Source organism: Symphodus melops (genome assembly GCF_947650265.1).
Source record: "Symphodus melops genome assembly, chromosome: 11".
Lineage (NCBI taxonomy): Eukaryota > Metazoa > Chordata > Actinopteri > Labriformes > Labridae > Symphodus > Symphodus melops.
Genome location: NC_136701.1, coordinates 8,337,228 through 8,363,553, shown reverse-complemented (window position 1 = coordinate 8,363,553; position 26,326 = coordinate 8,337,228). Strand labels below are relative to the sequence as shown.

The 26,326-nt window shown below is 41.2% G+C and overlaps 1 protein-coding gene and 1 long non-coding RNA gene across 2 annotated transcripts in view; one reads left to right on the top strand and one right to left on the bottom strand.

Annotated features, from left to right (window-relative positions):
• caln2 (calneuron 2) overlaps window positions 1-24,387 on the bottom strand; it is a 53,380-nt gene extending 28,993 nt beyond the window's left edge. The window contains exons 1-4 of the mRNA XM_079356614.1: window positions 23,583-24,387; window positions 15,343-15,467; window positions 4,933-5,076; window positions 2,032-2,144 (exon numbers count right to left, since the gene is read on the bottom strand). Coding sequence (XP_079212740.1) covers window positions 2,032-2,144; window positions 4,933-5,076; window positions 15,343-15,460 — 375 coding nt within the window. The 5' untranslated portion in view covers window positions 15,461-15,467; window positions 23,583-24,387. The remainder of the gene's footprint in view (window positions 1-2,031; window positions 2,145-4,932; window positions 5,077-15,342; window positions 15,468-23,582) is intronic.
• On the top strand, window positions 20,588-21,994 carry LOC306832172. Its single transcript, XR_013780192.1, has 2 exons — window positions 20,588-20,669; window positions 21,307-21,994. It is a non-coding gene; the product is annotated as an uncharacterized lncRNA (long non-coding RNA).
• Window positions 24,388-26,326: the final 1,939 nt, after the last annotated feature.

The following is a 26,326-nucleotide window of genomic DNA, read 5'->3' as shown; positions in this document are numbered from 1 at the left end:
CTAACCATTTACTGTGTACAGACATGCCACTGGAATTAATCTTGTGTCACAAAATAGAATTATAATTTGAAACAGTCAGTTTTTGTTACAAAAAAAACAACAAAAAAGTTACAAAAGCAGCCCACCCCACTGACTTCTAAAGTCACCCAATCCCAGTATCAAGTTTTACAAGATCAGAATGTGTTAAATTTCTCCCAAAGAAGGCTTGTGAAAAAAAAGTTTATATGGTTTACAAACACGTTCAGGTAGCTCAGTTGAACATTTACTGCTTAAGTGTCAACATTGTTATAATACTGCCAAAAAGATTGTGCTGTATTGTATCTTCAGGCAATGGGACTTAAATTGCAATGGACGCCTGGGTTTTTCCCTTTTTCTAAACTAATTTACAGATTGTCAGCAGAGAAGCGATAACTTGAGTCAGGGGTTTTCTCCTATAGGTTTTACTTAGACCTTCCTAGTGTATATAATAAACAAAACATATTTTTCAGATATTTTAACAGTGCCCTGACTTAAAGGGTATATAAACACAAGGACATGAAAATGTATTCAACAAAAATAAACACGGAGGAAAATAATTATATACAAACTTGCAAACTCCAGCCCCCCAATAAAGTCAATCAGTATGCAACGATATTATCTGAACATACTGAATTGAGTCATTATGGCCCACCCTGATGTGCCTCCCTCTCTTCCATCTTCCACTTCTCAACACAATGACTCTACCTCTCTGCCTGTCTCCCTCCGAGGTCTGTGAAATATAAACAGAAACACACACGCCACACACAAGCAACTGCTTGCACTGTCCTCAGAGACATACTTCCTCCCACCATTTCATCCCCCCTCCTCTCTCTTCCTATATTCTCTGCTCTCATTGCTCTTCTCCTGCTTTGCTCTTTCCTCTTTAGTCTTTTTTCATCCCCTCTTCCTGTTTTCTGTTTATCTCATTGTGGGAGGCGAACATTTAAAATCACCCCTGAGACATACACTGTCTGCGACCTTCATGAATCTCAGTCTCCCGTACTTCTTTCATTTCCTATTTTTCTCTTCCTTTGTGGGTTTCCTAAGATGCATTTTCTTGCATTTTAATGTGGACCCAAAAATAAATTTCATCAAATATTCCATCTATTCTATTAACCTTACTTTGGTGACCCGCATTACTTCTTCTTGTCCTATCCCTACTTTGATGTTTAAATGTCTAAGAAACAACCGACCTTGATATGAAAATCCACAGTTTTGGAACAAGTCTTTCGGGGTTTAAGTTAGATGGCTGTTATTCAAGATATTTTCTGCAGTTTCCACAATGAATTTTAGAGTAAAGAATTTCCATGCAAATACTGTATGTGTAACCTGTATGCGCACACCTCCTCATTTCAGTGAGTCACCCTCTAATTGATTCTCTTCTCATTCAAGTCAAAGCCAGCAGAAAACCGCTTCCTGCGGGCTGTCGCCCTGCTAAACCAGCTGTCCTCACCAGCCCCCCCCCCCACACACACACACACAAACACACACACACAAAAAGAAACCCACTTCACTTTATAATCCTGTACTTTTCGTTACTGTTGCATGTCTAAACAAAGTGGCAGAAAAATAAAACACTGAAAGTATTTTATTTCCTCTCTGCATCAATTTTCAAAAATAAAGAAAGCCCGTTCAAAATAATGCTGATGAGCTTCAGCTTTAATCACCACTGAGCCAAGTTTTGGACACTTAAAAGCGCACAAGCTCAGACTTTCCTATATAGGCGAGCATCCCTCTAATCTTCATTGTGGTAATAATGTATGCAACAATGGGAAGGATAAGAACCTACCCACACTTAACCCCAAAACACACATACCTCAGCAGGTCTCTATTCCTTCAAAGCCAAAGCTGAAAGAAAAAAACTGTTTTGTGCCAGTGTGAAGTTCCTGCAGAAACTAGTGCTTTCCACAGTTAGTTGTGAGGAAGAGTGGGGAAGAAGAGGCATGAAGGAAGTAACTGATAAATGAAGAAGGACGTAAGTGATGAGAACCAGACCCCAGCTTTTTCTTTCACCTGCCAGAAGATATTGTCTATGGTGTTGCCAAGGAATCCTTCTCTGTTGTCGGACGACAGCAGCTTGGGCCCCAGTATTGTCATGAACTCCTCAAAGTCCACTTGGCCATCCCCTGTGGGTACAAATACACACAAGCACAGTGACACAGACGAGAAAGGAGTTAAATAATGCATTTTATTTTATTATTTACTTGCCAAAACAAACAGAAGTGTCCTGAGACAGATGAACAGATGGATGTACCTTCAGCCATGTCCATCTTACATTATGTGCATCTCCAGCACAAATTCACCTTCAAAATAAGGTACGTGCACCTGTTCGAGTGCCACCTTATTTGCCTCTATGAAGGTTTATTCTCTGATGGGCCCACTGCCCAACAGACCTGTAGGATTGCTTAATATGTAAATTATGTAATCTGAAACCTGTATTCTTTGTGCTGAACTCAGTGATCATTTTGAAAATTTTGATTCCAAGGACATAACATGTTATTGTGCGTATTATGTATTCTACTGCTGCATGTTGCTACAAATAGAATGTTGTTTTTCACTTGCTCCATCAAGTAGCATCCAAGAGTGGTCATCTGCACCTTTCTCAATGCTGCTGCTTTTCTATTTATGGTAGGAAAACTACTTAATGTAATGGGTTTGAAATCTTTGAATATTTCCAAGATGTTCCCTTTGAAGACAACAATTAAAGCCAAATCAAACTGCTTGAAAATCGCTTGTGAAATTTTAGTGCGATAGGATGAAGTGTTAGCTTGAATTGAAGTAAATAATTGGATTTAAAAAGCATTTGTTCTCTGTTCTGAAATCGACTGCTGTTCAAGGATAAGAAAAAGGAAAATCTTTATTGATCTCCCAATGGGGGAAATTTGGGTGTCACAACAGCTCCAAAAAAACAGTAAAACAACATCCATAGCATAAAAGAAAAAAAAGAACGGCTATGAATAAGTTTACATTAATTAAATGAATGGGATAAAAAATACAAAGACTTAAATAATACAAGGCATAAACACTATGTACACTTTCGCTCGTGGAAAGACAGATCAGGTAGTCACTCGTCCATGCAGCCTGGTGACAGTCTACTCCTTCTCTTTCTAGCTTCTCCCTGAGCAATGCAGGCTGGACAGTGTTGAAGGCACTGGAGAAGTCAAAGAACATGACCCTCACAGTTCTGCCGGTGTTCTCCAGGTGAGTCCAGGATCTGTGCAGCAGGTAGATGACGGTGTCATCCACGCCGATGTCCGGTTGGTAGGCTAACTGCAGGGGATCCAGGTTCGAAGTCACCAGGGGGCTTAGGTTGTCAAGGATGATCCTCCCCATGGTTTTCATCAGGTGAAAGGTGAGGACCACAGGTCTGAAGTGGTTAGGCTCCCTGGGGTGCGAGGTCTTGCGGACTGGTACCACGCAGGATGTCTTCCACTGAGTAGGGACCCTCTCCCGACTCAGGTTCAAGTTGAAGATGTGCAGAAAGACCTCACAGAGCTGGTCTGCACAGTCCTTCAGGAGTCTGGAGCTGATGCCATCAGGACCTGTGGCCTTCCTTGCCTTGATCTTTCTCAGCTGACTTCTCACCTGATCAGCTGTAATGGAGAGGCCGTTGGTGGAGGGTTGTTGATGGGGGTGACAGGGTGCTCAGGAGGAGTGATTGGGAAGCGGGCTGGTCAGAGCTCTGCTGGTTGGGGGTGGGGGTGAGAGCAGAATCAAATCTTTTGACAAACAAATTCAGTCCAATTGCCCACTCCCTGTCTCCTGCTTCAGGGCCCCTCCCGTGACCTCTGCTGTGACCTGAGATGTTATTCAGGCCTTTCCACACTTCCCTTGCATTGTTCTGCTGCAATTTCTCCTCCATCTTAGACCTGTAGCTGGCTTTCCCCTCCTTGATTTTTTTCTTCAGCTCCTTCTGCTCCCTCCTCAGCTCCTCTCTGTCTCCAGACCTAAAAACCCTCTTCTTCTCGTGCAGCAGGGTTTTCAGCTCAGGAGTCACCTAGGGTTTGTTGTTAGAGAAACACCATACTTTTTTGGTGGGTACAGTGTTCTCATCACAGAAGTTTATGTAGTCTGTGATGCAGTGGGTTAGGCTGTCCTTTCAAATAACAACTTTCAAGAAGTATCATGTAATTTTATGTTTTCAGACGAATTTGCGTCTGAAGAGCGGGAGAGGGTTTTTTATAACTTAATGAAATGATCAAATTAGCTGACTATCATGCAGGTTGTTTGACAGCTGATTATTACAGATCACGTGGAAATCAAAGATGTCGCAGGTAGAGGATTTTCAAAGAGAGGCTGTCTCTCCTCAGAACAAACTGCTCTTGGATGGTCAAACTACTCATGGAGGCAGAAGCAAAAAGCTTTTAGCTCTGACCTTTGATATTTACCTCATGTAGTGGAATCGAGAGCAGGCAGATAAGAGGCAGCTGAAAGATTGACGAGCTTGTTTGTGATGCAGGGACTGCTTATAGGAGTAATTGCAATCCTTTGTGATTTAACAAGGAGAGCTAAGGTTTAAAAAGCTCTTTTCTTTTTATTGTCTCCACCAGAATTTGTTTTTGACAATTGGCAACCTGCTGCTGCTCTTACAGCAGTTTAGAAGCTGTAACTCAAAATCCATTTTTGCTTAAAGCATTTTAGAGCGTGTGTTTTTGGCACCATATAAAAGTGTTTCCATTAACATATCATTATAATTCAACACAAATATTTTCCTACCTTCTCTGGAAGGTAAACATATATCTAAAGCACAACAACTGAAAGTATAAACAAGTATAAACAAACAATAGCTTGTGCAGTATATTCTAAACAGGAACACTTTTATGCTTTTATGAACTGCAGGTAAACACAATTTTGCATGTGTGTGTTCTTGCTTTGTGCATGCACCCAAGTGTGTGACCTTATGTGGCTGCTCACCATCCATGTCCAGTCTCTGCATGATAATGGCCAGCTCAACTTCGCTGGGCATGTAACCCAGGGAGCGCATGGCCATGCCCAGCTCCTGTTTGGAGATGAAACCATTCCCATCCCGGTCCAAAACACGAAATGCCTCACGGATCTCTACATGACAAAAAGAAAACATATTGATATATACATTTATATTACTGTCTGTATGTTTGTCTGTCAGTCCGTCTGCTTTCTGTCTGCTCCTGAAGATTAACATGTATTATGCTATATCGTCCTTGGATTCAAGATTTTTATTTGTCACACGCTGATAAAGATGCGCAGTGAAATGTAAGGACTTTTCCGCAAGGCCATGCAATAACAATAACAATAAATAAATAGTAATACACATATATACAGTAAAATAGGCTATACTGCAGTGGATTTATTTAATGTCATTGCATTTTGCAGATATATAATTTTCAGGTAATTTGAGTAAATTTTGGCATTTGATGTAAGATCTCAATGTTATGTTTCACCTCTCCCTTTTCTTTTTTTTCTTTTAAAGATTTATTTTTGGCGTTTTATGCCTTTATTTTAGAGGGAGGAAGGTGGATAGAGTCGGAAGGGGGGAGAGAGTGGGGAGAGACATGCGGGAGATGGGCCACAGGCCAGACGCGAGCCCGGGCCGCCCGCGCGCGAGGACTGAGCCTCAATATGTGGGATCGCGCGCACTGCCGCTGTGCTACCGGCGACCCCCACCTCTCCCTTTTCATTGATTTTCTTTACCTTGTGCTGTTCTGTCTTAAGGGTTGAGGGCTCATCACAGTAGATAAAAATATCCATCAGTCCCTATTTTTTTAAGTCAATAAAAATCTGTGCGTGGAACTGAATTGATTGGACGATTTCTTTAGTTTTCCCTCAGATAGTGTTATGCCATTCATTATTATATTATTTATCGTATTTGTGATGCTGTAACAGAATTCTATAACATTTTCAATGTCATTATGTTTATTTTCTAATTCTCTCTACATATGTTGCAACAATTTTTTTTGCTATGTTTGTAAAATATGTCCATTTTCTTTAAATTGACTTCTTCTGTGTGTTTGATCTTGTTTTTGTTTTTTTATGCAATTTTTGATGAATTTTATCTTTTTATCTTGTTTTTGCATGATGTCTGTTTTCATATTCATGTCTATACAGCTGTAACACAACAGATCTTGAGTGTGAATAATGACTGTTGTGTCCTAGGAGCAAAGGCAGAAATAGCGTGATGTTGTCATAGTGCTGCAAAAAAACCCTTAGGACTGTCTGTGCTGATGTTTGGGGTGACTTTGACTCTAGAGACGGCTGTTTGCATCCAATTATATTCACTGCCACAATTGTTCTTTAACCCCTGAAACAAATCAAACATTTATTGCATGAAATGACAAATGGCATCTTGTTTGTTAAAGGGAGCCCTGGAAGATCCCCTTTGTCTATAGCTTTGCTTTTAATTTCCTGTTCACAACTTTAATACACAATCATATGCCCCTGACGCAACAGGGGGTTGAGTGCCTTGCCCAAGGACACATCAGACATGCTGCTTTCAGGAGCTGGGGATTGAACCCACGACTTAGCCTAGATAGATCGGTCCTCGGTCTATCTTTCAAGCTGGTGTTTCATCGCTCTGTTCTTTTATTATCCAATACTTTTAAATCACTCATACTACGAACATAACAGCAGCTGCAGCGTCTAAAGAATCATAAGAAAAAATATTGGGAAGACAACACAGAGGCACATCGAAAAAATCTGGCAAAATGAGGAAAGACAAACAAAAAGAGATGAAATACAAAACAATCAGAGGACAATGAGAAGCAGGTGAGCAATCAGAGCAAGGTGACACAACGCAGGATACACTGGGACTAGGATCTAGATGACAGAGAGAAGTATAGCCTATGTATTTCTAAAACCTTCACACATATGGAAATCTCCTGGTAAACTCCGGAGATTATCTGGAGGGGCTGTATGTGTGAACACAACATGCAAGTCATCATGCAAAAAAAAAAATTACAGCGAAAAAAAATTCAATTTTAACGGTCTTATCTTTATCTTGATAAAATCGAATCCCCAGTAACAGTGAACAATCCGAATATGTAAGTGAGATGGAGTAATGCCTGAGATCAAATTAATTATTTACAGATTTAAGCAGGATTTGACATTAACTGGACTGCACTCTTTGACCCCCCACCCCCTTCCTGATCTATATATTTTTTTTTTCACATCTTTATACTCTTAATTGTATGTTTAAAACCCTGCCAGGCCTGTACCAATCCCTCTGGCAACAGAAATCACCAGTATTGCCAAAAGCATTTCCGACTCTCTCCTCCCACTTAAGAAAGCATCCTTCTCAACATTGTAAGTAGACGCACCTACAGTTCATGTGGAATGGGTTGGTGAAGCACAATTACTCAAACCTCTGAGGACCCTTGTAGAAAGTACTCGGGTGAACCTGACACTAATTACCTGCCAATCAGTTAGCACAAGGTGAAGCTTCGGATGGGAAGCTGGTTACCAACTTGATAAAGACAACTGGGACAGAAAATACTTTTTTCAAGTAAAAACAGACGAGCATGTTGTTAACACTTGATGGTGGGAGAGGGTGTCATATCAGCTCTCCCTAGTAGCCACACAGAAAAGTATTTGGCTGCTGCACAATGAAATTAAATTCATAACTTCCCTAAGACTAATCCTTTACCCAACAAGGAATTTTACATGAAGGTCATTTCTCTCTCTGTGTCTCTTACACCGTCATTACATGTGCTTCCTCCTCCTTGGTTTAATGAGTCCATCTCAGATCCTCCTCTGTTAACCATCTTTGCTTTGTCAGTTGAGTGAGACCCAAAGTTAATTCACAGTCCCCTGTATAAGCCTGTAAATATTACACTCCTGTTATAAGGAGGGCAAAGACATTTGTCAAAAACATCAAGCAGTGGACCAACGACACATCCTTATACTCCAAGGATGCTTTGAATCCACTGATTAAGATAACCTCCTAGCCTCATCTGAAGACATTAAGATAGATAGATAGATAGATAGATAGATAGATAGATAGATAGATAGATAGATAGATAGATAGATAGATAGATAGATCAACAGAGACCAACAGGTCAACAGAGAAGTCAAGCGTGCCATAAAAACTGCCAAGCTGAAGTACAAGAACAAAGTGGAAGAAAAATTCTCGCAGGGTAACCTCCACTCAGTTTGGCAGGGCCTAAAAAACATGGCCGCTGTGAACACAGCTGCCAGCAACAACAAAATCATCAAGGTTGCAGGCAGTAGCTCTACTTCTCTCCCCAACGATCTCAACTCATTCTACACAAGATTCGAGAAGGACAACACCACCCAGCTGGAAGAAACAGTGTCCATTCTCAAGCTCAGTGACTCTGCAGTTCTCACCTTCAGCACAGAGGATGTGGTGAACAGCTCACCTCAGTGGCCGCATTCTGAGGCACTGTGCCAAGCAGCTAGGGGGCATGTTTCAGACCCTGTTTCAAAGATCTATGGACAGCAGTACAGTCCCCCAGCTGTAGAAACACTCCACAGTTGTCCCCATCCCCAAGAAAAGCCGCGTCACATCTCTGAATGAACTCAGGCCTGTGGCTCTCAGAGAGGTGTCTTGTGATGAAGGCCATGGGGATGAACATAAAACAACACATTATCATCTCCTTTGTATTTACCACCCTGCAGCCCAACATCCTGGCTGACAAACTCTCAGCCCTCCATATTGGACGACCAACGAATCCTGTGGATATTGGTCTCGGCTCGGTTCTCTGCTAGCTCTCCATGTGCGCGGTGACATGGATCACACGCATACATACAACGCCGCTATGTGCGGCAAAACTCCAGCAAGCTAGCGAGTTGCATATTTAGCCTCCAATTTCTTTATTCTGAACAAATCATGAAACATGGGACATGATGGAAAGCTGTCCATTGTGCCAATAGTTGGTAATACACATGAGGTTTGCCTTGATGGTGAGAGTGGCATGAGAGCTGTATCTCAGACGTGGGAAAGATGTAAATCTTAGGAATCCAAGCAAAAGTCACGGCAAATCAAGCTTATATAGCACATTTACAACAGCTTCAGCTGACCAAAGTGCCTTACATGCATACAAACAAAAAATACTTACCTGGACTAAAAATAGTCAGGAACTCGAATAATCAAAAGGATTAGAAAACAACCACTCTAATAGATAGAAGTCATCAAGAGGGTAAGAAACAACTATTCTTATAAATAGACAGAATAGGTCATGGCCTTGGACCCATAAGAGTCAGGGACTCATAAGGAAAGTAAGAAAGAGTTGGGGACTCATAAGGAACGGGTCAGGGACCCATAGAAAAGAGTCAGGGACTCCTAAGAATCATGAACCACAGGACACATCATCACTAGTGTACCTTTGAGTCACAGGGTGTTTCGGCCTTTTAACACTAAACACCCTCATCAAAGGTGGCCAGCTGCAGGGTAATCAAACCTAAGCTTGTGTCCCATGCCCAATCATGAGAATTGCCCAGTTTTTTAACTGGTGTAACTTATGGGACTATGAAAGGCAGGGGACGCCCTCTTCCCTGAGTCAAGCTTAGAACTGACCGCATACCTTGAAGCAAGGATGTAAAAATGAGTGGGGGAGCTGAACCAAGTAAGAAGCCAAAAACTTACCACTTCCATACAGAGTGGGAGGAGGACTTTTTTTTCACAATGTCATTTTGGAAGTGTGTCTGCCTCATCTGCCAGTCTACCATGAAGGGAAATGTGGAGCGGCATTTTCAGACTCTTCATAAGAATTATGACAATGACTTCCCTCCGAAAAGCGAGCTGAGAAAGAGAAAGGTGCAGTGCAGTGAGGACAATGCTTTCCTGGACTTCCTCAATTACCACTGCATAATACACCAGCAAGCGTGATGCTCAACATGAAAGAAAAAATGGATGTGGCAATGAAGATTGCGTGCTCCACTCGCACCAGATCTCTTCAAAGACGGCTATTCCAGGTGCATCTGGAGAAGGCAGACTGCAATCACTCTGAGTTGTTGTTGCACACTGACGTGAGATGGCTGAGTTGAAGGAAATACTAACAATGTTTCGAGGGCTCTGTCTGGCGATTAAGGAGTTTTTTCCATGTAGCTAAACATGCAGAATACAACCAACTAAATGACGATCAGTGGTTGCTAGACTTGACATTTTTAACCGAACAAACCAACATGTTGAATGACCTCAATTTCGAGCTGCAAGAAAAAGACAAAATCGTTATAAATATGTTTAGCTCAGTTAATGCTTTCAAAAGAAAAATGCAACATCTCTCCTCAAAGCTCCAGTGTCAAGGTTTAGCAAACTTCCAGAACCTAAAATCAGGAAAGGCCTGTGTGCAGTTTGACAGTGCACGCTACACAGAGCAGATTGAGAGGTGTCTGTCAGAGTTTGGCAAACTCTTTCAAGACTTTGCTTTACTCAAGCCAATCACTACATTAATGTGCTATCCTTTTCAGGAAGATGCAAAAATTGCAACTCTGTTTCACCTGAACTCTAGTAGAGGACGAGATTTTGACAGTAAAAGCCAAAATTCAGTTAATGTCCAGAGCTCATGGACAGTAGCTGGCTATTAGCAGCTACTGTCCAGACTATGCATCCCTGGCTGATTCTATTCATTGCAAGTCATCAGAGTAAGCTGCAGAGGTGCCCAAGTCCAGTGCACGAGAGCTACCTTCTTGAGACTGTTAGACGTCTCCCTGCTCCAACACACCTGGTTTACCCCTGAAGGTAATGACAAAATTTTTACAGAGTTGTATTGTGCAATGTGGGTTCAGGCAGCTATGCACGGTACACCAACATTTATTGTACATATAAAAAATTCTCAATATTGTGGTGAGCAGTGGCCACCAGTCAAAATGGGAGGCGGGGATGAGCGGTGCACTAGTCATGTGACTGTTCATGTTTGTTGTGGGCGAGTTAAAAAAATCTTGAGAAGTGCAACTCAGAACCCTATCCTTCATGACTTATTCCACACAAGATCGACACAATATTTTTCTGAATAAAGATATGTTTTGCAAATTTATATTAGGTAGATCATTTTGACATGGTCATTTCATAAGAAGCTCGTGTGCCAAAAAATTGTGGGCACCCCTGCTCTACACAGATGACTGCAGAACCTCACAGCCTAACTATCACCTGGTGAAGTACACTGATGACACAATTCTCCTGTCTCTGTTGTCAGGCCCCTCTCTTTACCATGGACCAGCTCTTCAGGAGTTTGTGGAGAGGTGTGACAGCTCCTGCCTTGAGCTAATTGTCAACAAGATCGGAGACATGGTGGTGACCTTCTCCAACAAACAGAGGGAACTGACCGCAGCAGAAAACACCATAATCCACAGGAAGCCTGTTGCTATAGTCGAGGAGCACAAATACCTGGGTAACATCTTTGAAACCTTCTGAAATTCTGCTCTGATACAGAGGAGATTCTCAGGAAATGTCAGCAGTGGAAATACCTCCTTAGGAAGCTCAATAACTCTACTACTACTCCTTCATCGAGATTATCATTAAATTTGCCATAACCTGCTTGTTCCACTCCACCAGGCTCCAGAACAGAAACCACTTGCAGAGCACGGTCACAGTCTGCTCTAATATCATCGGACATCCTGTCAGGACTCTGTCGACCATCTACAAGCAGAAGACACTCAGGCCCCGTTTACACGGAGACGCTGTGGCAGAAACGCATCGAAACGATCCTAATCCGGATCCAAAGTACAGACCGTCTACACGGCAGGTCTTGCCTGAGTGAAAACGATGTAGTTCTCACGCCCGACCAGTAGTGGGCAGTGTAACTTTACAACGCGACACGTGCGACCCTCACCAGTACAACCACTTCCTACACAACATCCTCTTTAGCGACTAGTTCTCCCAAGTCTTACCCAAATGCTGCGTATGGTCGCCCTACGCTTGGGTAAAGGTTGAACTATTTGCCGCAAGTATTCGATGCTCTTTCAGCGGCAACATACACGATGTATCATATCAAGGTTCTGTTTTATGAGACTATACAACGCGAATAGCTGCTAAAGCACATAGCACAAGTGAATCTGTGACAGGTTGAAAAGCAATAACTTGTATAGTTGCATTAAAATGCTTAATGAATGTTAAAAGTGTTTAAAAAAATGTTAAAGTGTTAAAAGAATGTTAAAAGAATGTTAAACGTGATTTAATTGATTGATTGATCTGTGATCCACTGAGTAAAACTTATCTGGGATCGATTGGTTTTGTCTCCGCCCACATACCAGGAGAATTCGCGCTGTTTTCTTCATTATACTAAACGCTCCTGATGAAGAAACAGACCGGGATCACTTTTGTGATTATTTCTTCTTTATTCAGGTATGTTTATTGTAAAAAGGTGCAGCTCATAATGTCCGAGGTGGGTTACTTAAAGTGGGGAGTTTCATGACGTTGTCATTGTGATATTTGAGTGGTATGGGAGAAGTTTTATGAACAGTATGTAAGCTAGCACACAAGTCTGTGTTCCGTGCATGGGAGACCCCGTGGGCGCGTGGTGTGTAGCGTGTTCTGTTGTGAACTTCGGGTTAATGTGAGCGAGGATGAGTTTGTGTTTGATGTTATATATGTTTTAATTTATGTATTTTGATGGGCTCGGAGTGAGTTTGGAATTTGCATGTTTAGGGGAAGAATGAGTGCGAAAGTGATTTGTTACAGAATACTGTTTTTCATTGTGTAAGAAAATGTGTAAATGTGTACTCTTGTATATTGTTTATTTTGTGAATGTTGTATTCAAAAAATTATACTAAACGCTCCTGATGAAGAAACAGACCGGGATCACTTTTGTGATTATTTCTTCTTTATTCAGAGTGTAACAAATCCGCCGCCATTGTTGTTTATGTTTGTTCTCGACTACTGGGGGGGAGGCGTGGTGAGGTCATCGCAGCCAGAGAGTTCGCTCTGTTTTGTTCACATGGCTGCGATACGCCCCCCGTATCAGTTTCGCTCCACCCTGGAGCGCGAATTCAAAAGCTTGCGTTTTTAACTCTGACCTCTGAATCTGACATGTCCTCGCCTACAAAGAAGGAGCTAAACCATCCCAGCAATACAAAAAATGCTTTAACTCTATTCTGGGACAGCAAGCGCTCTGGATTCCCTCACACCGACGCCGTGTGAACGAAAGGCCAATACGATACTCAACTGTTTTGTTTTACTGTCACAGCGTGGCCTCAACGGGGCCTCAGGTTAGCAAATCGGATCATGCAGGAATCTTCACATGCTCTCTTGCTCATGAGTGGCTGCCCTCAGGACACTGGCTTCGCTGCCCCTGCTGCAGGACATAGAGGAGAAGAGCAACCTTAACCCTAACCCAGTGCTGTCCAGTTCCTCAACTCCTGTTCACTACTGCAAGTATGTTTGCATCTTTAGTCCGATTGCTGTCCACTTATACCTTCTTTTGTATTTAACTTTGTAATTGCATCTGAACACTTTATTCTTTTGTTGACATTTTACCTTTAGTATAACTGCACTGTCGTTCTTTTGCTCTGTGTGCCTTTGAATATTATTGGCAAATAAAGTTTTTTTATTTGAATTGAATTAATTGATGATAAAACCAGAGCACCAAGCCACTGTTTCCCAGGGAGAATCAGAGGGAGAGAGAGATTGGGAACCAAGTGACTGTGTGTGCGACCCCACAAAACAAAGTGAGATGTATTTGTATGCAGCAACGGTGAAAAGCACATTTTCAATCGAGCCAATCCCTGATGTATTACAGTTTGAAGCATGTGTGTGTGTGTGTGTATGTGTGTGTGTGTGTGTGGCTGGCTGGCAGCATGCAGTCCTAGCCTGCATGTGGTTGTGTATTACCAAGTCAACCCTCCCTTAGGACTGTACATGTTCTCAGCGTGATTGATTAAATGCCTCAAAACCAGAGAAAAGATACAGAGCCCAACACAGGGGTGATCAACTAGCTTTCTATCAGCGGTAACAGCTGATCCAAGAAGAACCTTCAGCATCTCTCTGAAGTGGGATTAAGAGTTTTAAATGCTGGCAGCAAACACCATGGATATTTTGTCCACATCAAACAATGCCATTGGCTGCATTGGACCTGGGGCTGACAGGCCTAGATAATGCTTATCACAATGTCTGGAGTCTAAGAGTCTGAATTTAATTTGTATAATAGCTCAACATGGGTCCAAACTACTTTACCCTTCCCGCTGCCCTTGACAGACAGAAAGCAGACAAAGGCCAGAGCTGCTAATGATGACAAGACATTTTATCCACTGTACCACGCTGCCTTCACAACACCAAGGCAACTGTTTCAGTGAACTGGATTGAGTTGAGTTGTGCACAAGAGACAATGGTTTAAAAGATTTATGCAACAAAGTAGTTCATACCAAAGCTCATTCGAGCAAACTACAATACTCAGTCCTCACAACAGGAACACGTCTGAAATATATAAGGTACATACATTGTATTTTAGAGCTTTATTTGTATAGCCTGTACACCAACACATGTCACTTTATGTCATATTAGCCTGAAATGGGAAAAAAATGTAATGGCATATGCAGTAAGGATCCACATCCTGCAGTCAGACTGGCGTTTACTTAACACACACAAAAAGACAGCATGAAAGTAAAAGTAATTCAATTCAGTTTTAACACAACAGCTTGTTACTTCTTAGGTTTTATTTTCACTGCATTGGCCAACGTTTATGATAGTTTTGTACTCCAAACGAGTTTGATAGATTAGTTACCACGTCATTTTGAGCAAATACAGAAACTCTAATGCAGAGAGAAAGCATGTATATAACTACAGCAAGTAATGTACAAATCAAGGTTGAACCAGGATGTCCTGTGTACTTTGAAGGATGCATACAGGAAACAGTGTAAGTTGCTATTTAAGCATATGCCTGTGTAGTATGTAAATAGTAGTGTTTAACCTACTTGTTTATTCAAAGAATCTGACTTACAGGCTTTTTTAACAATATACATCCTAATTGAATTTCAGGAGGTATGTTTTCAATTATAATGGGGATGGGTCATAAAATAGACTCAATTCAATTCAATTCTTTTTTTTTTGGGGGGGGAAAATGGATAGTTGACTACCGTATATGTAATTGTTCACATATAGAATTAAGGGGAATGCTTCAGCTAAAATGAGAGTGTGCTCTATACAGTTATAAACAACGTCTGGTAAGTTCTGTTTGAGAGTCTGATCAAGTCAATTTTCAGACAAAATTATTTAAAATGAATTAAGGTTAACAATAGCAATGTGCTGGCATCCAGGTAGGTCTTTTCCCCCAGGAGAATTGCAGTGTTGTAACTGCATTGTTCTAGGAGGAAAACAAGAATTGTCAATAACCCAATTTGTACCCCTCCAAACCCTTAACCCACTCCCTCTAACCTCTCTGTTTCTGTAGGCAAACTCACCTCCCAGCTCCTCGGTGGAGATGCTGGTAAGCTGAAAAGCTTCACTTCCCTCTGTCAGGGAGCTGCTCAGGTAGTTGTCTGGATAGAGCAAGCCCGCCCGCACATGGTGAAATGGCATCTTCTCCCTGTAGAGTACACATACACAGAATCTAAATAAACCTTGTGTCTGTGTGTGAAAGAGAGAGAACCACACATAAGAAGCATTTGTGTGCAAGTGTATTGAAACCTTGGTTCCCAGTGTCGCCATGAGTCCTTTTTAGAAACGCAATCTCCTGTGGAGGGAACATTGTTCTTTCTATTCTGCTAATGCTCAGTTCTGGAGACAAACCACTGTCTCCTCGTGGCACAATCACAGTGACAAATTATGTAATGCCATTATAATTCAATGAAGTCACAAGAAAAGTATTCGCCTGTTATTGTTCTGATAATTACCATCCAAGTACAATCAGGAAACTTGGTATTGTCGAGCAATCATTATCATGATGTATTTCTCCTGTTTGCGCTTTGTGCTGCCTCACCAGTCCACAGAGGAAAAGCATACAGTCCTGTCATTCTGTGTTCTTTCTTCAAAACCTCCCACGTCAGATTCTTTGACTTCCTCTTCATCCAGATTATCCCCATTGTCGCCCAACACCTCACCAAGAGACCTCAGGGCATCAATCAGCCATAGCCCCTGCTGTCCTATGATCAGAGCGACTCTGCTTTGATTCATGAGAGCTGCCCCCCGAGGGCTCGCCCAGTGTAATATTTTGACACTTTTGGCAATATGCTTCATGTATTCCTGCCAATAGTACATGTTGAACTGAAGCGAGTTGAGGTGAAGGGAGAGAGAGGAAGACATGCAGGGAGGATGAGAAATCCCAGGAGTACTTTGTGAGCGGGCTGCTGCCAGACAGGAGAGATAGAGACTGAAGTGGAGATGTCTTTGTCACAGGAGACATTGTAAAAGTATAAACATCCTCTCTCCGTCTCTCTCTCTGCTCTCCTTTCGTCTTCACTGTTATTTGAATTGTTAATCCTTTGTGGTTTTTGGAATCAGAGCCAAGGGAGTAAAAAGGACACTCACTATGCATTGAAAAAAAGATGCACAAAAGGTTAAAAGTCATGGGAGTCTGCTCTGGTGATCTGTAGAGAACAGCAGGAATGAAAATATCGGTGTGTGTCAATGCATAAGACAGAGACAGACAGCAAACTGTGTGTGTGCAGAAAGGTTTGTGTGAGGCAGTGTGATGATGTGCATATTTTTTAAGCTTAGAGCTCAGTCCATCTGCTTCTGGTTCTTTTTTTGTCCCGTTGCACATTAAAGCTACCCAATGAGTATTTGTTCTGCAGAGCTGAGTTTCAGCCACAATGAACCACCCAAACACGCCAAGGTCTTGTTGCTGGATAATGATCCAAAAACTACCTCCATTCCAGAGCTCAAAGAATAATAAAACCACTTGTCATCTTATCATGGAGTGGCCATGGAGAAGTGGAGTGTTATCATCTCTCTTTTACACACAACATTTGAACATGACATTAAAATTAACATTTGAGGTCACAATTTATACAACATACACTTCAGCTGGTTTTTCTAACAGGAATATGTGTCCCTGGTCTGTCGACAAAACCCCCAATTATGAGAAAGCCCATCCTCTCTGTCTTATGATTGCTCCACTTTTCAGAAATTGTGTGCTCAAACAGGCAGATGACATCACAAAGGGCAGTAACCCCCTTCCACAGGTGGGTGACACTCCCACAGGTGTTTGTTCTAAAATGAACGAACACAGGTTGCATTCATAGTTACAGACACAGACACAGCCTGTTCTGAGAAGTTCTGAATAGAGGTGTAATACAGGATCAGAGTGTATTTTTGGCAAGCAACTTCACAGAGATGTAATGGGGAATTCTGAGACTTATTTAAACTTGTACACACACACACACACACACACACACACACACACACACAATTTATGGATGCATTTATCAGTGAAACAAATCTAACAACTTAATAATAACAATGAGTGTGAGGGAATCCAGAGCACTTGCTGTCCCAGAATAGAGCATTTTTTGTATTGCTGGGATGGTTTAGCTCCTTCTTTGTAGGCGAGGACATGTCAGATTCAGAGGTCAGAGTTGAAAGATACTTTCTTTTGCAAATTGGCCTTGTCCTTGAGCAACTTTTTTCTTCATTCTTTGACAATACTATAATCATAAAATAAAAAAAATGAATGAATTGAATCGTCAGGACAAAGATTGGTAACCCTTCTGCCTCTTTCAACCTTCTCTGGCATCAGGCTTGTTAGACACAAAACAGCACACTTTTTTTTTTACATCAAACTATTTTTTAAACTTTCTGACATGATAATTGCACATGAAGAAAACTATTTGGTTAAATGAACGAATTTGTTAAAAATGTGCACATACAAAGGTATGTTTGTAGTGTACTAATTTATAAATGGTAATTAATTGATCCATGTGCATGTTTAAACTCCCAAGACAAGTCAATGTGTGTACTTGTTAATATTGAAAACAAAACAATATTTAATTCATTTTAGCTGTTGCCTGATGAACATGTAATGATTGATCCCTAAATCTTTAAATTCCAAAACCTATCAATGAAACATCATCCAGTAAAATATTAAATCAGTTGTAAAACTAATAAGACATATGGTATGAAATTGATATGAGGATGTGATTTAACAGTCCATCTGCTCACGCGATTGTCTCCCTGACAGAAACACCCACTCACTTACGGCAGGAAAAAACCAGCACACATGTAAACACATAGATCAATTCAGTCACACTCTAATTCTTTCTCTTCTTTATGCCTCTCCCACTAACTTTTTTTTCTACCGTATATTTGTATTTTTGTTTTCCTACTCATGAAAACTCAGGCTGTTGTCACAGAGATGGAGATGAAAATTGACATGGACAAGCTTTAGTAGAAAACCTCCATCTGATAAGCCTCATTGCCTGGCTGAGCACTGGAAGCGGAGTAGCAGACAGACAGAATAGTAGACAGACAGGTATGAGACAGGAGGCAGAGGATGAAAGGAGCAAATGAAAGGGAGGCTGACTGATGGTGTTTGAACTGAGGGGTCACCCTCACCCTGGGGAGCTGAGTTTCAAGTCTGCAGTGTGGTGATCAGAACAAATTTAAGCTCAGAAGAGAGGGGAGAGGCTCAGATCAAGGAAAAGGGAGCAACAGAGCAAAATGCTAGAAATGGGGAGAAAGAGAAGCATGTTTTTTTCTTCACCCCCCCTGTCCAAGCATTAGCAGAGAAGCAGAAAAGAGCACATGTGGACACTGCCATCATAAGCAGAGAAGCACTAAAACGACAACAGAATCAAATCTAATCAAAGAAAGCAGGTTAGGGTTAGCAACCAATTAACCACCAAAACATTCAGAAATACATTTTTTTACCTCAGCCTTCAACTCTTGTGACAATAAGATCTGTACATAGGCCAGGTGGACTTCAAAATCAGTCAACACATTATTTTTTTTCTTCAAGTCAGCAAAAATATCAGTCAGTCAGCTCTCCGTGGCTTCTTGAGATAAAACTACTGTCAGACATAATTCGATTTCCCATCTGATCAGTTTAACCCGTGCTGGATTACTGCATGTCACTATCTTTAAATTTGAGATAGCAATTCCTTTTTCTGAGAGCTCCTGAACTTTCTTAAGCCCCGTTTCCACACAGCAATCCGGTACGGATCGATACAGTTTGGTACAGTTTGTTTCGATTAAGCCCGATCACGTTTGCGTTTCAACAGCCACCCGTACCCTATTTAGTAGGCAGCGTGTAAAAGCCGGTTGCCGATAGCCCAATGTAAATAGTGTCATATGATAGCAGCTAACTGCTAACAGCTAACCGCTAACAAATAAATTCAACAAAAGAGAAAAACGCTTAACAAACAAAACTAACGCTGAAACACATCTAGCAGTTCATCTACTCTCTCACTGGCATGTGACTCTTTATTATAAAAACTCAATCAAGCTTTGTTTCAGAGAAGGCTGTGTGCCACGAGGAGAAATACAGACGTAAACAATCAGCTGTCTATTACAGTCTATGGTTTAAACAGAGTTTTGGTTTAAGGCAGAGTTTTGTTTGCCGACGTAACACAGGAAGTGACGATTCTTTCAACCAATCAGCAGACTGCAGTGTTAAGCTCCACCTTTTCGGGTCGACTCGACATTCTTGGCACCCCAACAGAACGGTCCCAAAAAGTGAGACGGTACGGATCGGTTATTTGGGAATCTTTCCCAGGATTGGTTTATGGAAACGCTGCAAAATGCGCGCCGTACCAAGACGAACCAAGCTAGACCGCTCGGTGGAAACGGGGCTTTTGGTTCCTTGGGACTGTTGGTGAGGATGGCCTGCCCAAACAACCAATCTCCCCCCCTTTCCTATCCTATCCTTCTTTCTGCATCTTATCCCATCTCCCCCATCCCATTTTCAAGCCCAACACAGTTTAGCAGATGGCTGTTCAGTCATGAGCCCGGGTCTGCTGAAGATTTCTGCCTGTTAAAGGGAAGATTTTTCTTGCCACGCTAGGACGGATTAAGCTGGGCTCTTGTAATAGCAATAAATAAGGTCCTTTACCTGCTTTTTGTAAACATAATGATGAGCACAGTCTTTTTACCTGCTCTATGTGTTATCATACAAAGAATAAGGTCCTTTATCTGCTTTTTGTGTGTCTTGAGAAAACATTTGTTATGAATTGATGCTATACAAATAATTGATGCTATACAAATACAGATTGATTGATTGGTTGAGGAAGGTAAGATTTTAACATGGTATCCTTCTGATTAGATTTGCAAACATAAAGGAGTCATTCCTAGCGTTCGGTGACATTTGAGTCCCCATGACATATTATGGTGTATTTTGTTTAAAACTGGGTCAAGACTCTTTTTGAAACGTTTTTCTTCAAGTTTAAATCTTACTCTACCATAGAAAAAAAGATACATCCTCAGAATTGATTGTTTTAAATTAAATGTTCTCATGTTAGTGAAGGGCAGGTTAAAATGCCATGTCCCCAGTCATGTTTACGCAACTAAAATTGTATAAATATGGCATAGATATTAAAAAAATCCAGATTTCTTTTTATTGGTAAATAGTCTTTTTTTAAATGTTGCTCATCATATAATAGTTTTTGTCATTTATGTAATTTTAATGCATAGAATCATTAAAAGACATTGTGTCCCTGAATTGACTGTCCACCCTGTTACTCTGGTGAGAGTCCCTTTGGACGCGCCCCCTAAATGTTCCCATGGTAACAGAACTCTTAGGCTATGCTCTCAAGAAGTGATACATTGTTGGAGGGAAACATCAACAAGAAGCCAAGTGAGTATCACTCTTTTGTCAACCTTTTTTTCAATGTTTTATAATTGTTTATAGATGTGGTAAAGCATAACATGTCCACTCTGTTACCCTTATATTTAGTGGAAAACAGTATTTTTTTGTGGTATTGAAAATATTGCTGATAAATATGTACAAAATAGTCCTTAATGGTTGTTTTGTATTAGGTTGTTTTCCTTCATAGGAGTAGAAATGGTTAGGTTTAGGATAAAATGTCCCCCCTGTTATCGTCCACCCTGTTACTGTTATGATCAGTAACAGGGTGGACACAGTGAATGTGAATTTGTGTTTACAGCATGTTTTGGCATTTGTTATAAATGTATTATGTATTCTCTATTATAATCATTATTTAAAAATCAATTATTTAAATCAGTATGCTTGTATTTGTTAGAAAAATGGCACCAATGTCTGCTGCGGAAAAGCAGCAGCGTTACAGGGCACGTTGTGATGCAGACCCTGTGAAAAGGTTAAATTACCTCAAAACAGAGAGGGAGAAATGGAGAAGGGACAGGGAGGAAGGAAGGAAAAAGAAAATATCAGAACAAATTAAACACCGGGAAATAACGTGCTTGTGCCAAGCAGTGCCAAGGTGTGATTGATTGTGCTTGTTTTGATCTCAAAGAGGTTTGCTTTGAAGAAGAGGACAGCGGACATTCCTCTGATGAACCATCAAGGCCAGAGATCATCTCCACAGAATGCATCGGGCAGTGGTGCATTGTCAGCTATGATGGGGAGCCTTACCCAGGAATCATCCTGAAAGTTGAAGATGATGTCGAAGTAAAATGCATGCATAAGAACGGGGCCAACAAATTTTTCTGGCCAGGTCCACGAGAGGACATCAGCTGGTACAGAGATGACCAGATTGTGTGCCTTATGAAGGAGCCACTACCTCTGAAGAAGAGGTCTTTCCAGCTTGAGAAGAAACTATGGAGTTTTTTAGAAAAGAATCTTGGGATCTGGTTAGGAAAATAGTTAGCGTTTCCTCAAACATCTGTTGGTTAGTAACAGTAATTTTTTTTCCTATGTTGTTTAATGGGTAGGGAGTAAATATGAAGTTTGAGGTGGAAAGGTTCCTGTTTTGGTCAGGGGGTGGGGTAGATGAATTGTATTTCTTTAATAATAGGAACTTATTTGGCAATTTTGTTTATTTGTTAAGATCCCCAGTAGCTTCTGTGTTAAACAGTAGCTACTCTTCCTGGGGTCTCCATATTTTCATTGACAATATTTCATTAAATGGTGCATGCGTGTGTGTGTGTGTCCACCCTGTTACCCATGTGTTTTTGGGATATTAATAAAATAAAATACAACAACATTATGTTTATCTTTGTGGTTATTTGCAGGGAATAAATTGGTGAAATACAATCACTTAAAACATTTTTCAAATTCCATCAAACTTCCTTTTATTTCTAAAAGACTTTACGTGTTACATCAAGCTATAACAGCTTTTTCAAGATAAAGCTTGTTCAAGAAGTAAAATGTTACAATGCTTTTCAAGTGTAAAGAAAGGGACATTTGAGCTTTAAGAAAATGTAATTAAGAATATGACTGGGTTTTCAAAACAATACGTAATAGAGATGATAATGTCTGGTAACAGGGTGGACATTTGACCTCTGTCACACGGAAAGAATCTATCTAAAATTAATAGATTATAATATCCTGAGCTGGACTAATATCATTTTCTGATAGTTTATAAAGCCCTCCTTCAGATCAAATGTTGAAATCATGAACATTTTGACATTTTTTTATGAAAAGGTATCGAGCTGAAATGGCACCGAATAGCAGGAATGACTCAAAGTCATAAAAAGTCAACATATTTTTCTCTTTGCTTTATCAATGGCACATTGTCAGTGCCCAGATGAAGTCACCTAAGGCAAATAGGCAACCTAATCTTTACCTCTAGTAAGGTGTCTGTTGCCTATCATGTCGACTACAGCTGTCTCGAAGAGGGGTCACCTGATCGGACAACCAGGTGAATAATTCTGGAGCTACACCAACAGGATACAGGAAGAGTAGGTGTCGATATATGTGCTCTGGATTCTCTATCAAATAAGCTATTATATTATATGAATTACTTTTTGTGTGGTTGAAATGTTGTACCGAACGGTAAAAAGAGTTGAAATCCCACGCGCATATACAGAGGACGCGTTGCTGGACGCATTGTACATGCTGCTTTATTCCGCCACCAAATTGGTGTCTCAATGTGTTTCATTTGAGCATAAAACAACTTGACTTTAGCTCTAAAATGCCCCTCTCTCAACTCACCTCTTAAAAAACCCTATGTAATAAGCTATACAGACCCTATGTGTCACCTCCAAGTTATAAGATGACGGATGCAAGTGAGACAGGTTACAATATGGCCATCTCTATAACTTTAGCGTTTTACAACATTAGGCGAGAATGAATACAAGTGAGCTTGAAACGCATTTATCAGAAACCTGCGTGAAATGCCCCAGCAAGTGAGCACGAGGGTGGCTGATAAAGCCATACAACATGATGTATAATGTGTGTTGAAGTGTTTCACAACCAAGTGTTGAAACAATTATACTATAATTGCACTTATAGAGCACGTGTGATGGACCTGTAATAACCTAATTATACCGCTCAAACCCACGCAGCGCACAGTGACGAGCGCGGCGCGCACATACTGTTGGAGAGTGAATGTAAATAGGCAGACGGTTTTTTTTCAGATATTATAAACAGTGATCACACTTGAAGATCTATTCTGTACGCGTGCGCAAATGCACGCGCCACACATTATACAGATTACAACAGGTGCAGTCGCCCGCGCGGATGTGCGGTCATCAACGGCACAGACGCATGAGTGGACGATTACTCCACCGTAATCACCTTTATCACCTTTAACACAACCACCCAGAGGTGACACACTGTTATCCTTACCTGTCTTTGAAACTGCAGGTCCCCCGGTGACAGATTCAAACTCGGTTATAAAACCGTAGGCGGAGACGCTGAAGGTGTTCCAAAATGCCAAGATATGTTCTCTCTTTTTGCATCCGTCCTGTGCTTTTGAGGAGTCCGTCCGACCGCAAGAGATGAACTCATTCAGTCTGTCTGTGGGACTAGCCTCGGGAATTCACCAGGGTATCATGTGCTGCACACTTTTTTGACAAAATATCAACTGGTTAGGTGAGGAGGAGGAGGAGAAAGAAATGGGAGATTGTGTCCGTTTCAGCTGAAGAACAAACGCACATGTATGGCCTCCCATCCGATTTCTACTTCTCACTTCTCACCGCCATATCTGGAAGATTTGGGATGAAGCAGAGAGCCAAGTCTTCGTCCTATCAGCTCACCCAGACGGACGCCACCCAGCCGCCCACGGGTCTGGGTCTGGGAACCGCTGCTGCTGGCGGTGTCCTGCTCATAAAATCTCATAAATAGCTCATAAATCACGATTTGAATTCAATATACTCAGTCGAATCAACACGTCGCAGAGGAGAGGACGGTGCCTTTGGGTGCCGATCGGTAGTAAAACAGCGGAGGGGGATCTTCCGACGCTCTCGCCGCATTTATCTCAGCTTCTCCCAGAGACAGACTTAACCCATTTATCGGTCCAGTCCAGGGAGGGAGGGGCCACATGGGGCCCAAGGCAGCGGAGGTGCGATACAGGTGAGCGGGAAATATTGCGACGCTCAACAGACGAGAGATGGGGTGTTGGACTGTGTGTGTGTGTGTGTGTGTGTGTGTGTGTTTGTGTAGGTGTGTGTGTGTGTGTGTGTGTGTGTGTGTGTTTGTGTAGGTGTGTGTGTGTGTGTGTGTGTGTGTGTGTGTGTGTGTGTGTGTTTGTGTAGGTGTGTGTGTGTGTGTGTGTGTGTGTGTGAGAGAGAGAGAGAGAAAGAGAGAGAGAGAGAGAGTGAAGCAGGAGTGTCTCACAGAGACATTGTAAGAGACGGTGTGAGGTCCGAGCAATTAAGGGTCCAATGGATATGTGAAGCTGATGGTTTCACAGGACCTGTGTGTTTGAGTGTGTGTTTAATTTAGCTATTCTTCAACGCTTGAAGAATCATTGATGACCAATTATGGTGCTTAGGAAGTGACATCAGCGGCAGTAGACTACTTAAATGATGCAGTGTGTCTGAGAACCCCCTCCCCCTACTTTTTTCCTTCCCAGAACCCAACCGTCTACATCTTCTTCTTGAGTTAAAACTCAAATCATCTTTTTCATCATTTGGGTCCTCTTTTTCCAATCTTGCCTATTTTAAGAGAGCTTCCTCTACAAACACACACACACCTACACACATACACACACACACACACACACACACACACACACACTCTATCGCATTTACATCCCCAATTATGTAATAGCCTGAGTGAAGTTTCTGTTTCTACCTACAGCAGCAGCAGCCTGGAGATGAAAAATCTTTGTTTTGTGCGATGCGTTTTCCTAAGGTTAAAAGTGGGTAAACATGTTTATTTGATTCCTCAAATTTACCACCCTACTACTTATTGTAGAGGGTCAAGTGTACCTTCAGGACGGTTTCAACACTGTTGTTTGTAACCTTGAGGCATCAGTGAAAATTAAATACAACACTTAGTGAGTCATGGATTTTTCACCCTGGTTTTCTAACAGTATGTTGGGCATATCTAATGAGCCTGACAAAGGCTCTTGGAAAATGGGGCAGAATCCGAGATATAAAGTAAATCTCACACAGAAATTGTGATGAAAATATGCACATCTGTGGTGCGGATTCTTTGGCACTGTCCATGGTGCTGAAGAGCTTTCTCAAGTAGAGGCAGGACGAATGAAGGTTAAGTGATCCACCTCATCAGCATTTATGAACAACTCTTACCTGCACCACTGCAAAATTGGCAAAGTTTAAATTAGATTTAAGTTTGTTCAAAGGTACACCAGTTGTCCTCAGATAAAGATGGAGGGTATTTCATTTTCATACCTCAGCCCTCGTTCTCTATTAATTCCATGAGTGTCATTTAAGAAATACAAGACAATCAATCTTGTGAAATACAATATAGGAAGGATTGGGAAGCCCTTATATCATCCAAACACACACTCAAACAAAATTCCCTTTAATGACCACTTTCTGATTATTTAAATGGTCAAATGTCCTCATTGATACAGAGAAGAGTTCTCTATCTGAAAATCTTAAATATAACATATCCATATTTAATCTTTTGAAAGAAAAGTCCATCATTTAGTTTCATGATGATGGTGATGTCAAACAATGTCAATCAAAAACCTGTCAAAAATCTCTATTGTGATGTCCTTTTGTTCTTGTTTGTCGCCTCTGCATGTTTTACCTCCAGTCCTGATTTCCCTGAATTTTCCTCACCTGTGTCTTGTTGGTCTCCCCTGTGTTTGATGACCCTGTCTATGTCATGTTTTGGTTCTGTTTCATCTTGTTTTAGTTTTCATTCTGTCCTTAGTGTTCTGTTTGTTTCCTAGTGTTGATTGTTTAGTTGTGTGTTTTAATGTTTCATAGTCTTGCGTTTACTTTAGTCTTCAGTGTGTTTCCCTGTGTCCTCCTATGTAGCTTGTTAGTTTTTGTCCTGTGTTGTGTTTTAAGTCTAGTCTTTGGTGTTTCCTGTTTTATTTTGTATATCTGGTTTTGGTGGTGTTGGGTTTTACTTTGTACTTGTCCTCTAGTGTTCTGGTCTTGTGTTCTTTG